The sequence below is a fragment of the Toxotes jaculatrix genome, chromosome 8 (genome assembly GCF_017976425.1).
Source record: "Toxotes jaculatrix isolate fToxJac2 chromosome 8, fToxJac2.pri, whole genome shotgun sequence".
In the NCBI taxonomy this organism is placed as follows: domain Eukaryota; kingdom Metazoa; phylum Chordata; class Actinopteri; family Toxotidae; genus Toxotes; species Toxotes jaculatrix.
This window is the reverse complement of record NC_054401.1, coordinates 21,368,610-21,381,208: the sequence shown is the minus strand read 5'-3', so window position 1 is coordinate 21,381,208 and position 12,599 is coordinate 21,368,610. Positions and strand designations below refer to the sequence as shown.

Genomic DNA, 12,599 nt, shown 5'->3' with positions numbered 1-12,599 from the left:
AGGACCACGCTGTACTTCCCTGTTCCTGCTCCTCCCAGCTCAAAGATGGCAGCCACGGGACAGAGATGAGCGACGACACATATTTAGGAGTTTAGTCATGAAACCACAATGAGATGTACAGCTATTACATGCATGGTTTTGACATGACAGCGATATAATTTTTTCACGTCCAATGTGCCGTCTTACGGAGACAATTAAAGCGTTCAGAGATATAATGTTTTCCTGTGGGTTAAGCTAGCAAGCTACGGTTAGCAAATAAATGAACTTGTCTCTTCTGCCACACAAGAAGAAAGCAGCTGCTCTGCGTGCGGTGTACTGACATCTTACAAGGTTAGCAACGCCATGAAAATTGCGTATTGAACAAAAGTAATAATCTGCTAGTATAATTGCATTTAATCGTGTTCAGCTGTGTTCAGAGCATCCGTTTACACACGGGCAGGGTAGCATTTTAACAACCGGCTATTGTCACGGCTCCCCAGACTATTAATAATAGCAGTGGTACATAATGTTCATATACGCCAACACATTTTTTCGTAAGGATTGTCCCCTGGCCAGCTGTTCTCAATTTCATTCTGCCCTGCATAGATATTGATCCACTGGAGACTTGCTTTACTACACATCCTGGTACTCCACTGGGTCAAAACAAGAGAGGCGTCATGCATCATTGTAAACCCATATGCTAATATTATCTCTGTTCTCTCCCATCAGCTCAGTTTCATCATGGCCATCACTCAGTTCCGTCTTTTCAAGATCTGCACATGTCTAGCCAGTCTACTTTCTTTCTTTAAAAGGTTGATATGCAGGTGAGAACATCTGAATTCTTCTGAAATGTAGTGTACAGCACCCCTGATACATGCTGTTCCTTTGATGGAGGTCTTGCCAATGTAAATAAAGAAATCTGACCTTAGTGTTTGATAACGGTTTTACAGTTTTACAATACTGAATCAGATCCTTTTGACTTTTTATTTCATTGTATTACCCATGCAGGAGTGGAAGGGGGCGCAAGCTCAGTGGTGATCAAATAACTCTCCCAACAACAGTGGATTTTTCATCATCTGTACCAAAACAGGTCAGTAATGGATCAATCAGCATCACCACTCCTGAGAAATTCAGAGCTTAGCATTCAGTATTTGGCCAAACTACAGATGTAATCATTGGACAAAAATTTGCATATACACGCAAACTCCTACTCAAACCTCTGCTCTTGAATTCCACTTATAAATTGGACTTCAAATTGAATTTTATGGTTTTGTCACAGCCAGAGATTGAAGAATGGAGCTCCTGGGATGAAGAGGCTCCGACAAGTATTAAGATTGAAGGCGGCAATGGAAACGTTTCTCCTCCACCCAACGATGTGGACGATGAGCCCGACTACTTCAAAGACATGGCTCCCACCATCAGGAAAACACAGAAGGTATGTCCACAGACTGTGCAGCTCATCCACGGGCTACCAAGCCGACCCAGATGAATGATACACAGGATGAAGTGAATAAATCATTTACAAAGTAAATGTAAATTTCATCACTGAACAAAGACATAGCTCCTTTAATGTGTATGCCCTGGCCTATCACAAAGATGGAATGGATCGATAGATAGATCCCAAAGGGAAAATACAGTGTGATGTTTTCTCTTCCAAGACATGTTACAGTAAATACACGCACACAAAGATGTGTAAATACAAGTTTATTTTGAGCTGTTATGCATCTGTGACAGAGCACATCTCAGTATCTCTTGATACTGCAACTAATAGCTGAATTTCCCAAAAGGGCCATCATTCCTTTTTAATAATATCAATAAACGAGTAAATGGTAAGCTGAAGCAAAATTATTGTGACAGTAATGCACTTGGCTTGCCTTTTCTCTTTATCAAACCTTGACTGAAATGTCAGATTAGACTAAATCTTCGTTGTAATAGGAATATATCAGCTGACTCATTGAAATGCTGATTTCCTCACCATTTGCTTGCATTTCCTAATAGTAGTTTCCTTGAGATGCTTACAATGCATGTGATCATTCTACAAATATGATGGAAATGCACAAAAGCAGGCCATAATGCACAGAATAGTGCATCTGCATAACAAATTACATTGTAATTTCACTTAATTTAAACATAAAACTACTACTTCTGTGCCTGTTATGGGATTGTAATGTATCACAAAGTGCAGTTTAAGTGTGAGCTCCTCTCTCCTCTCTCTCTGGTCTCCACGCTGCAGATAGTGCTGAAGAAGAGGGAGCCTTTGAACTACCTGGTGCCTGATGGCTCAGCAGGATTTTCCAGCAGACTGGCAGCCTCTCAGGATGTAATAACCTTCAATCCACCCTCTGTGAGTTAAAGTTTTACATGTTCTCAAGGTTCAAGAAAATTTTCTGTTCCTGACACATCCAGAATTTTTGTAATATGATTGTTAAAAAGTTTAGGAACAAGCAGATGTTCTGGTGCAGAATAGTATAAATAAAATGCAGATATGTCCAAAGACATTATAGTATACAGTGATTTGAATGAAGGATTGGGAAAATAGTAAAAGATTGAATAAACAACCTGAGTTGTTAAATACGTATGAAGACTGTACATTAAAAAATTACAAATTAAAAAAACTTTTTCAGTTTATTGCAAACTAGTATGAAGAATTAGGTTTTTACTAGTCACATAAATGTAATGATTTTTAGTCTAATTTTCATCAGAAACTAGCTAGGAACAGATATGCTAAAGGTACATTTTAGAGTAGCCCTTGCAGTTAAGGGTTACATAATTCTACCATGCTAAATGTTAACTAGTAGAAATGCAACGATGTGGACAGTACAGTCTCTTACATACAATATATCTCTGGCAGAACTGGAGGAGACATTCAAAATAACGTTAGTAAACAAGTAATACACTTTCCTTTTCTACAGGCTGAGCTTGGAGAAATGGACAATTGGCAGGAAGACACAAACGCCTGGGAGGACGAGTCTGATGCCGCCTGGGAAGCAGAGGAGGTGCTCAGGTAACATATCAAGAATGCATCTGTGCCTGCACACAGTAGATAGATGTGCACCATACCTGTTTGTCAGGATTATTCATTTGACCAAGTTCATCATTCATTGTAAATAATACACCAGTCAGTTATAAAGCAGTTACAGGAAAAGTGCATGAGTTGTTTGTTTTATATGTAAAAAGTAGGAGAAAATGAAACACATTCAACTTAAACCCAAAGTGATTTTTTTTTTCCGGCCATTCTGGGGCAGTGGGAACACATTATGAGTGCAACATTGATTTTAAGTTGATATGGTGAACTTATTAGCAAACAGTTGGGTGTTTACACAGTAGTTATTGAGCCCAAAACGACGCTATGAGAACAGTAAGAGTGAACCAGAACAGTAATCTGCTCACAGTGCCACTTTTAGGTTGGGGTAGTGTAGATTCATGCCATGGCCAGCAGGTGGCAGTGTGTACCATTTTTACAGCACCCGCAGCACAAGGAACTAGATTTTTGTTTTCCCCTCTCCCAGCTGACCTAGCTTCTGTTGATGTGCTCTGTAATGACACTGCTTGCAATCGTGTGCTTGTTTTGCCTTCGATTAACAGACAACAGAAGATGGCTGAGAGAGAAAAGCGGTCCTTGGAGCAGCAAAGGAAGAAGCTGGAGAAAGAGGCTCAGAGAATGATGAAAAAGGAGCAGAAGATTGCCGTCAAGCTCTCGTAACATTTTAGAAATGCTCAGTTTTGAGCCAAAGGGATGGGGCGTGCAAAAGACACTGAATCAGTCATTAATCTGTCTTTAAAATCATCAAATCGACCAGGACCATCACTGTACACTACTTATTTGTTAGCAAACTGTTCTCCTCCACCCTGTTTCCACCAGCAGCCATTTTAGTCTGTTTTTCCAACTGCAGAAGTGTAAAGCGCATCCTTCTTCAGGGCAGATAACGCACCTGGTCTACTCGCTGTTCATGTGGCAAGGTCATTTTGGTCACCAAAGGAGAGTTGTATTTATACGATCCAGTTCCTCATTAGATTCCTCAGATTAAAGGTTAGATGCAGCATTAGAAGGCACCATTTAGATTCTGATTAAATCTGTTAGGTAGCGTAGAAAAATGTTCTATTTTGGTTTTTCCCAGGGACATTTGTAAATAAACTGGTACCTGTGCCACCTTTTGAAACTCAGCTGGGGAGTACAATTCCTTTTCTTTGTCTTATTTATAATCTCGGAGGACAAAGGAGTGTAATTAATTTTAAACATCACTGTTTGCCAGTGACATCCCTTGGTTTGCTTGATTATTGTGTTTTTATATTTATGTCTGTCATTGTCTGAAAGCAGCCTTTTTTTTTCTAATGCATGTTGCTTGATATTTCACCTGATCTCCCTGTGCTGTGCAGCCCTTATTACACTGGAAATCTGCATTAAACTGAAGGCTCAAGATTTTCAATATGAGTACAGATAAATGACCATAGACGAGAGTCTAGCCCAAATTTAAATGCTGTGGGTTCCTATGGCAATCTAACGGCTACTGATTTAACACTCATCCTCATCCTTTGTCAGCTTTTGATATTGAGGGAAAATATCCAGTGATCATTGCTTTGATTTATTATTTTTTTTCCTCAGGGGAGGGAACCTTGCTCTCAAATCTCAGACCAGTTATCTTGGCCAATAATAATAATACATTTTTGCTTCCTTTCTCATCTGAGAATGTACGGCAAACAGTTGAAGTCAGTGTTGGAAAAATTGGTACTACTGCCGATCGGCAGACTGTTGTCATGGAAACAAATTCAGCTAGAAGAAAGGCCTTTATAAACTGAAATGTGCATACATGATAGAGTACGTCTTTGGTCCATAACTTATGATATATGGCTTGAAATGAAGTGAGGGAGATAATTTTCTGTACTGAATGTTACAATTAGAAAGGCTTTGCAAACAGTGTGATTTCATGCTTCTAACAAAATATTGAGTATTAAAACTTTGATAATACCATGGATGATTAGTGCATGATCAGGTTTAAAAGTGTAATTGCAAGCAGGTGTTTATTTTAAGGGAACTCAGCCATCTATCTGTGGATTAGTGTTTTCTGTGGAAATGCTCTTTTCCCAGCTGTTTCCACTGAGAAGAGCTGAATGTTGTTCTGTTTTCTCATTTTGCACTTTTAATTTCTTCCAAAAAAAAAAATGAACCACAGAGACCCCCCTTATTTCTCATTGTTTTGTTTTTTCACATTGGTGTGTATGACTTTGTGATGGAAGAATTGTCCTGGCTGAGCACAAACAGGGCACTCACATTGAAGCAATGAGTCCGCGAGCTCAATCCAGGAGGTCTGACAGATTGTTTACCTGCTCTATTAGTCCTATGCAGGTTTTTAATAAAAATAAATTTGAATCACATCCCTAGAGGTGAATGGCTGTGGTCATGAGTGTGATGCCTGATCAATATTTTGGCACAACACTATCTGTAGCTGCAGGACTGTGGTAGAAGTATCAGTGCAGATGCATGACATGTTACATGATTGTCTTTGCCGTGGGTACAGTAAATAGGTGTGGACTTTTTATTCACCAGAGGAGGAATCCTACTGACTTTGGTGATCACCTTACTTATGATACACATGAAGCTGCTGACCTGCTGAACATCAGCATGTTAGCAATGTCACTGTGAGCATGTCACCATGCTGATGTTAGCATTTAGCTGGAGACACTGCCGTACCTATGTGCATCCTCACAGAGCGGCTAGCATAGACTCACAGTCTTGGTATTGTCACAACATTATAAATAGTGACACTGCGATGGCCTTTAACCTGGATTTAACTGATGGTTGTCATCTCTCATCTGACCTCCATCATAATGATGCCACTCCCATCTGTCCGGGGACACTGCTTGCCTGCCAAAACCTCTTAGAGACTGACCCAGTTTCAAAAAAAGGGAAAATGCACGTCATCAGTCTTCAGAAAGGGAACAGGCTCGAAGGCTGAATAATTGTCCTGAGGTCCTGAGAATCACACAGTATATCCTGACTTTACAAGACTGATGTGGTAACGGACTTAACACCATTGCTGCCCACTCATATTAATCTAGAATCCACAGACTAGTGTGGGGATTACAGCATCTGATGACTCATTAGTCCAATGCCTTATGAACTGAAAAATCATGGTTATGCAACTTAAGACACATCGTCGCATGGCAGAGTGAGGGAAAAAAAGTAATCTTAGCAAAGATGCCAAGTGTTAAGTCATTTAATCAGCTTTTTCTTTAATTTTCATTTAATATGGGTGGATATTATGTAATGGTTAAAGAAAGAATTGGTAGTTTTTGCTGGTAGACTCACAGCTGCTCTGGCAATGACCCAGTTTTAAATGGTGAAAGGGCATGCAGCATTTTACAGCTTCTGAGAGATCCCAGTAAAGTGGATCTAATGCACTGTACATTGTCAGCTCCACAACCCAAGGGACGGCTGAAAATACAGGCCGGGAAAGCTTTTACATAAGAGGAGCTGTCATGAAGACACTGCTTGGTTGTGCTTGGGATCAGACCAGACATTTTCCCCCTTTTATTAATTTATGTGAACATCTTGCAAAAAAAAAAAAAAAAAAAAACTTGGGCTCTCCCAGTCTTCATCAGCATTTTGAATGGGCCTCTTCTTACATAAGTCAAACTTTAACAATGATCCCTGTTCAGTCGTTTCTTCCCTATGATGCACCCCAAAAATGTCAGGACTCCAAACATGTGGCCAGATTTATCATGCTTTAATAATAAAGATACAGTGACATTTGATGTAAACCACCAGTATTGCACATAGCTCAGGCACATAACAAGTGTCAGTTGCTTTGAAGCGTCAACTTATTTCTATGAACAATACACAGGCTGTACTGAATAAAGCTCTATTCCCAGGGAGGAAAAAAATAATACTTCTTCACAAAACAATGACAGTGAACTCACATTAAAGCTTTGGCTGAAGGTTTAAGGTTTCTTTTTGAACAATAACTCACAACCATTGAAATTTCAGAACCCGTCAAACAGAAACCAACATTCAATTTTTCACCTTCTAAAAAATCTCATCCTTGACATAATGAACCTTTTCTTCCTTTTTTTTTTTCCTCCTTTCTAAACACAAGGACAAGTAGGGACACCACAGGACAATGATAACACATAACCATCTACCCAGATGATCAGCTTGTACATATAAATGATAAATAAATAAATATATAACCCCTGTTATTAACAATCCCTTTCATGTCACCATTTTCCTTCAACTTATGGTAACTGTACAGTGCAAAGTAACAGTGTTGGAACCGAAATAACGGCATTGATATCATCAGGTGTCAAACAAAAAACAAATCTCACAAACACTCTCGAAAAGATGCTTAAGTGCTTTTTGTTCAAGGTTAGACGTGTGCATGCGGGTTGAAAGCCATTACGCATCCGGCCTGTGAGTGACGTGACGAAGAGAGTGCAATCCCATGATGCAACAGCCCCTGATAAGAGCAGCGATGTTGTACACGGGAGAGCTTCCATCCACACCGTGTCGCGAGTACAGCCAGGCCACCGTGGGTAGCACAGGAGCTGCTACTGCGACCAGATCCACCAGGAAGCTGTTGCTCCAGTACTGTTTGCCAACCACATCCAGTCGCGGTGACAGACAAGGTTCCTCGTCACCGACACCAAAGTCCAGCTCCTCCATGAACCGTCGGCTCAGTGCAGGCTCCGAGCAGCACATGCCGGAATCGGTGGAAGTGTCGGGGCTCTCTGGGTGAACAGGGCTGTGTACGCCAGGTGGGGGAGGTGTCGAGTTCGGGAGGTTGGCAGCGGTGGCGGTAGGGGAAGTGGCCAGGTTTGGGAGGCCAAGAAGACTGCTGGAGGCTGATAGGGCTGTGTCCCCCGCTGTAGCTCCGTGGAACTTCAGCAACTGGAGGAGCAGAGCCTGCAGGTCTGAAGACATGGGCGCTATGTCGGTCTGGATTCCTTTATCTTCTGTGGTCTGCTGAGAGGACGTGTCTGAAGAGATGGTCACGGTGGTGTGAACTGTATGTGGCGTGGGTGCAGTAGATTTATCCATCAGCTGCTCCTCTTCAGACAGCACAGACACCTCAGGCCCAGACCCTGCCTCAGGCCTTAGCTTGCCACTAGAGTCCTGACTGAAGTCCACCGCAGTGGACATGAAGACCTGCTCCAAAATGTCTGCTCTGTTAGCCATCTCATCGTTTACCAGCAGCCCGCTGTCTGCCATTGCCTCCGCCCCTTGGTCTCCCAGCTCCATCCCACCCTCTTCCTCCCCCACCATCTTCTTCCCACCACTATCAGGGCTGTCACAGATGAAGTCCAGGGTGTTTTCGTCTTGGAGGTTGGCACCGCTTTGGGCGAGCTCCATGCTTTGCAGCAGGGACTCCAACTTCCTGTTTTGAATGTTGATATCAATGAAGTACTTCTGTATTCCCTTATCCTTCTCCATCAGACTGCTCTTCATGGTCTCCACCACCTGACGCAGCTGTTTGATCTCTTTGCGAGCCTCTTTGAGGGACAGCTGAGCCTCCACCCGGTGACATTCCTCTTCAATCCAGTCTTCCCTCATTCTGCTTAGCTGAGCCTTAAGCTCCTCAATCTCTGTCTCTCTAATAAAGAGAAGAAAATGTGCACAATTACTTAAATTATTCAACATTTTTGGGGGAAATATGAGAAGGGCAGAACCACTCTCATATCTAAAACAGGTGTAAACAGGTGACCTGGCTCTGTCCAAAGGTAACAAAATCCACCTAAGAAGAAAAATGTGGTCTGCTGTCAGACTAGATCTTGCTCCATATTCATTTCTAGTAGAGCTAAACGTACACACTGCGAATAACCCCATCTTGTTTGCTTTGAACAGAGTTCAATCAGACTGAACTTTGATGCACAAACGCTGGCAAGAAAGCGTTTGTTAATTTGCTGTTTACAACATGTGTATTGGTATAGCTGGCCCGCCTGACATGGCAACTCCTGCAGTTTATGGCGATATCAATCTTCTGAACTAATTCTCTAACTCTGCAAGAATGTAAATAAGTGCAAATTCCCTGTAAGATAAATAGTAGCATCACATTTTCTTTTTTTTTCTTATCTTATGTAACAGACATTTCTCTGTGGGTTCACACTACAGAAGATGTTAATGGTTGAGCAGAGATGCAGTATGTGGGATTACATCACAACCACAATATCACTTTCTCCCCTAATACGACAGCTGTCATCCTGCCCTTAAAACCATAAAAAGCTACAGATATGAGCACAGGAGCTACTGTGCTGCGAAATCTTAGCTAACCTGTCATGGACTCTGTTCTCAGACTCCATCAGTTTGGTTTTCAGGTGTCTGATAGCCACTTCCTTCTGCTGCAGAGGGGTGAGATACTGCTCAGGATTCGGGGGTCTGATGCCGTGGTTGTCTCCACAGGAGTGGTAGCGACCCAGGTTTGCTCTTCTGTTGGGCAGAGATATAATTACAATATTGGTGAAAGGCCACATTTACTCCTCTAGAACCACCATTTATTAGTCCCCAACTAGACATTTTGAAGCAACAGCAGAAAAACAAACCAATCTGACGTTTCAAAGTAAAATCCCTGCCTGCAGAAGGTAATTAGTCTGGCTAAAAGAGTGCTGTCATGGCAGATGCTCCCTGAGGCCTGGAATTACTGTCTGACACAGGATTACTGACATGCAGACTAGAGGAAAGAAACCCCCTGAAAATGCTGGTTTATCTAAACATAAGCAGAGTTAGCAAGGAAGGAAATCACCTTACTAGAAAAACCTTAATCTACAAGCTAATTGCATTAGCATTCAAAAGCCTTCTGCATGTCTAATGATCAGTGTTTTATCGTGCTCAAAGACAACTGATAAAAGGATTTGTGTATTTTTTTGGTAGAGGACGAGTGGGTGGATTTGGACAATATGCAGAGCAGCATGTAAGCCCCTCTCTTCCACTAGCACAACATCCTAGCAACCTGGGATACTCGAGGCTTTGATGCGAATGCTATGTATCCCAGCCAGAAATAGAAACAGCCCAGGAGAAGGTAACATGTGAAAGCAAAAGATGTCACATGACACTTAGCCAGGCAGAGGAAAGCTGACAGCAGGATGTCTTAAAGTGACAGGACTGGGGGGACGGGGGGGTTATAATGTGTTTATGGAAGCGCTAGACATGAGATAAAGAAGGCAGATTCTGCTCCTGCATAAAAACTCAGAAGGGTGTGGGCTGAATATTTGTCATTCATACTGCTGACAAAGGATTTTTAGGCTAAACCCTTCACGGGGCTGAGCAGCCAACAAACATAAAGCCTGCAAAGTACACCCTCTTAGTAACATCGAGCCTAGAGCACCATGTCAGAAATTCATAGTGGTCCACACTTTTGAGCTTCGGGCTGTTCAGTTCACACATCAGTTCTGCTAGTCTGAAATATTTATGAGCCTCTTCTCTCCTCCTAACCAAGGTGCATTCACTCTAATCCAGTTACGAGTTGGCTGCAGCCAGTAGGGTCTCTGTCTGGGTACTATATTCAGACATTTGCTTTATTGAATCCTCATTAATCCCAGCCACAGCCAAATCATGACCGATATAATCCCAGCCAGCTGCCAGAGAGGAAATGATAAAACACTCTGAGCTTAATCCAGCCACCCACCCACTCACTCATTCATTGTTATGCTGCACACTGCCTGAGCCACAACCCAAATCTCTCAGTCGCCAAAATCTAACAGTTTCTCCCTCTGGCAGAGATGGTTGAATTTGTAATGAATCAATGTGGAGAAACGTGGAAGAGGTTGCAACAACTGATCAGAATATTTTACTTTAAAACCATAAAACTTCTTCTGTGATTATTAACAATGCATGATATAAAAGCAATGTTCGGCACCTGGATGAGGGGCTGGAGTTGCAGCTGCTGCTGTTGGTTGAGGAGGCAGCTCTGGGAGGAGTCCTGTAGGGAGCGTAGAGCTCGGCATCACGGTTTCCTGTCAGGCTCCCAGCTGGTTTGAAGACCGGGAGTGGTCTGATGTGTGTGCCCCGACTTAATAAAAAGGATTTAAACAAAGAAGCAAACAAACAAAAGTGCATTCAGACATAAATCAAATGTCAATTCCAAAAAAGTAAAATAAACAAATCGCTGCATAATGAACATTTCCCTTTAAGTTCAGCTTAAAACCATAAAAAAAAAAAAACAAGTTGGGTGGTGAAAAAAATTTCATGTTAAACTTAATACCTTCGTGAAGGTGCTTTTTTCCCAGCTGAATTAGAAGTGAGGCTCTCCCTGGTCTTTAGGCTGCCTGTGCTGCTGGAGGAGCTGAAGTCTGCCTCACTACCTGCAGGGAAAAGCACCAGCACGTTAGCATGCTAGCAGCCTTAAGACAAGACTGTGTAACTTTTGGAGGACAATTTAAAAATCCTCATCTTTAAATAAAAAGTCTTAAGAAATAGAATACAGTCTTGCTCAGTTCAATACTCTGCCTCTCCTGTTGTGGTATGACCCATGTATGCTCCTATGGTGGCTAACGTTAGCAAACATTAGCTAATGTTTGGAAACTTCGGATAGATTCTTCTAGCATCACAATCTTCTACTGTTAGAATGAAGTCTCACTGTCTGTGAGCAGGACTTCCACCGAGTGTCCCTGAAGGAGGGACCAACTGGATAACAGAGCCTCAGACAGACAGTCTCATACAGCAGCTTTTTGGACGGGCCCATAATCTATACCTGTTAAACTGATGTGAGTGTAAAGAGCAGTGCATACAGATAAAACTACATGTGATTACGAAGGCCATTAACTCAGAATTAGCCCATGAAATCCAGTCATGATGTGTATCACATTCTGCTCAAATGCTGAACATCAGCCAACTTCACTGCTTAATTAAAGAAAAAATGCTCACTAATTATTTCTGCTGAAATCGTTAAAGATTCAGTTCAGTCATACCAGAGTAGCATCTCTTTCCATCAAACAAAACCATAGTACTGTGTCCAGTGAGGACTGTGACAACTCAAAGTGCTCAAAACTAAGTGATCCTCCACCACTTGGTGAATCATCTGAGGGTCTGTGCACATTCAGCCACTGAAGTAACCTCCTGCTAATCAGCCTAATTGGCTAAGCTCCCAAACCTTTCCCTCAACCAATCAGCTTCCTGCCTCATTGTGTCTCAAGATCAAGCAGTTTTCTCTCATGCCCGCAGATTTAGACAGATTAAAAGAGAGGAAATTTAATTTTGGGCATAAGGACCGGAGCGCACTGTTTCTGATATTTGTTAACAGAGCACAGATGTACGGACAACAATTCTCTCCAGCCCAATTCACGTTTCTCCTTTTGGGGCAAGCAGCTGCTTCTCAGTCAGTGTTTGTCTCAGTCAATGTGCCTCGTTCAGCTGCTGACATGTGACAAACACTGTTATTGTACTTTGGTCTTTGGGGAGCCACTGGCATGCAGAAATACATACATATGCTGTGTGTTGCATATAAGTCTGCACATGTAAAAAAACACCCATGAACAAAAGTTACATAAATGCAGATTATTCACATAAACGACAGGAGCAGATTATGACAGTGCAGGTGTAATACAAAGATTTAAGATGTTGACTATCTTTCTGTCTTTATCTTTTCCATCTATTTTTAATCTTTATCTTTGTATTGTTGTTTACCTCTGGC

The 12,599-nt window shown here is 41.9% G+C and overlaps 2 protein-coding genes across 3 annotated transcripts; one reads left to right on the top strand and one right to left on the bottom strand.

Annotated features, from left to right (window-relative positions):
• Positions 1–32: 32 nt before the first annotated feature.
• ebag9 (estrogen receptor binding site associated antigen 9) lies at positions 33–4,950 on the top strand. Its single transcript, XM_041045317.1, has 7 exons — positions 33–330; positions 709–803; positions 988–1,069; positions 1,259–1,414; positions 2,213–2,323; positions 2,892–2,983; positions 3,565–4,950. Exons 2-7 carry the CDS (start codon positions 721–723, stop codon positions 3,680–3,682), a joined length of 642 nt encoding a protein of 213 aa, XP_040901251.1. The 5' UTR covers positions 33–330; positions 709–720; the 3' UTR covers positions 3,683–4,950.
• A 2,105-nt stretch (positions 4,951–7,055) lies between these two features.
• Positions 7,056–11,985, bottom strand: sybu (syntabulin (syntaxin-interacting)). Of its 2 annotated transcripts, none has more exons than XM_041044735.1 (5): positions 11,878–11,985; positions 11,172–11,271; positions 10,827–10,979; positions 9,245–9,400; positions 7,056–8,567 (listed from the first exon to the last, which is right to left on the bottom strand). In XM_041044735.1, exons 1-5 carry the CDS (start codon positions 11,909–11,911, stop codon positions 7,373–7,375), a joined length of 1,638 nt encoding a protein of 545 aa, XP_040900669.1. In that variant the 5' UTR covers positions 11,912–11,985; the 3' UTR covers positions 7,056–7,372. The 2 variants fall into 2 exon arrangements, with proteins under 2 accessions (XP_040900669.1, XP_040900670.1); XM_041044736.1 differs by having other exon boundaries at positions 11,172–11,267; positions 11,878–11,970.
• Positions 11,986–12,599: the final 614 nt, after the last annotated feature.

What these genes read in the sequence shown, in the direction of transcription:
- ebag9 (XM_041045317.1), top strand. Translation starts at nt 721, where the DNA reads ATGGCCATCACTCAGTTCCGTCTTTTCAAGATCTGCACATGTCTAGCC. An exon ending in CCATCAGGAAAACACAGAAG is followed by an intron (nt 1,415 to 2,212) that starts GTATGTCCACAG and finishes TCCACGCTGCAG; the next exon opens with ATAGTGCTGAAGAAGAGGGA. An exon ending in GAAGCAGAGGAGGTGCTCAG is followed by an intron (nt 2,984 to 3,564) that starts GTAACATATCAA and finishes TTCGATTAACAG; the next exon opens with ACAACAGAAGATGGCTGAGA.
- sybu (XM_041044735.1), bottom strand. Translation starts at nt 11,911, where the DNA reads ATGGTTTTGTTTGATGGAAAGAGATGCTACTCTG. An exon ending in AAAAAAGCACCTTCACGAAG is followed by an intron (nt 10,980 to 11,171) that starts GTATTAAGTTTA and finishes CTTTTTATTAAG; the next exon opens with TCGGGGCACACACATCAGAC. An exon ending in AACTCCAGCCCCTCATCCAG is followed by an intron (nt 9,401 to 10,826) that starts GTGCCGAACATT and finishes TCTGCCCAACAG; the next exon opens with AAGAGCAAACCTGGGTCGCT.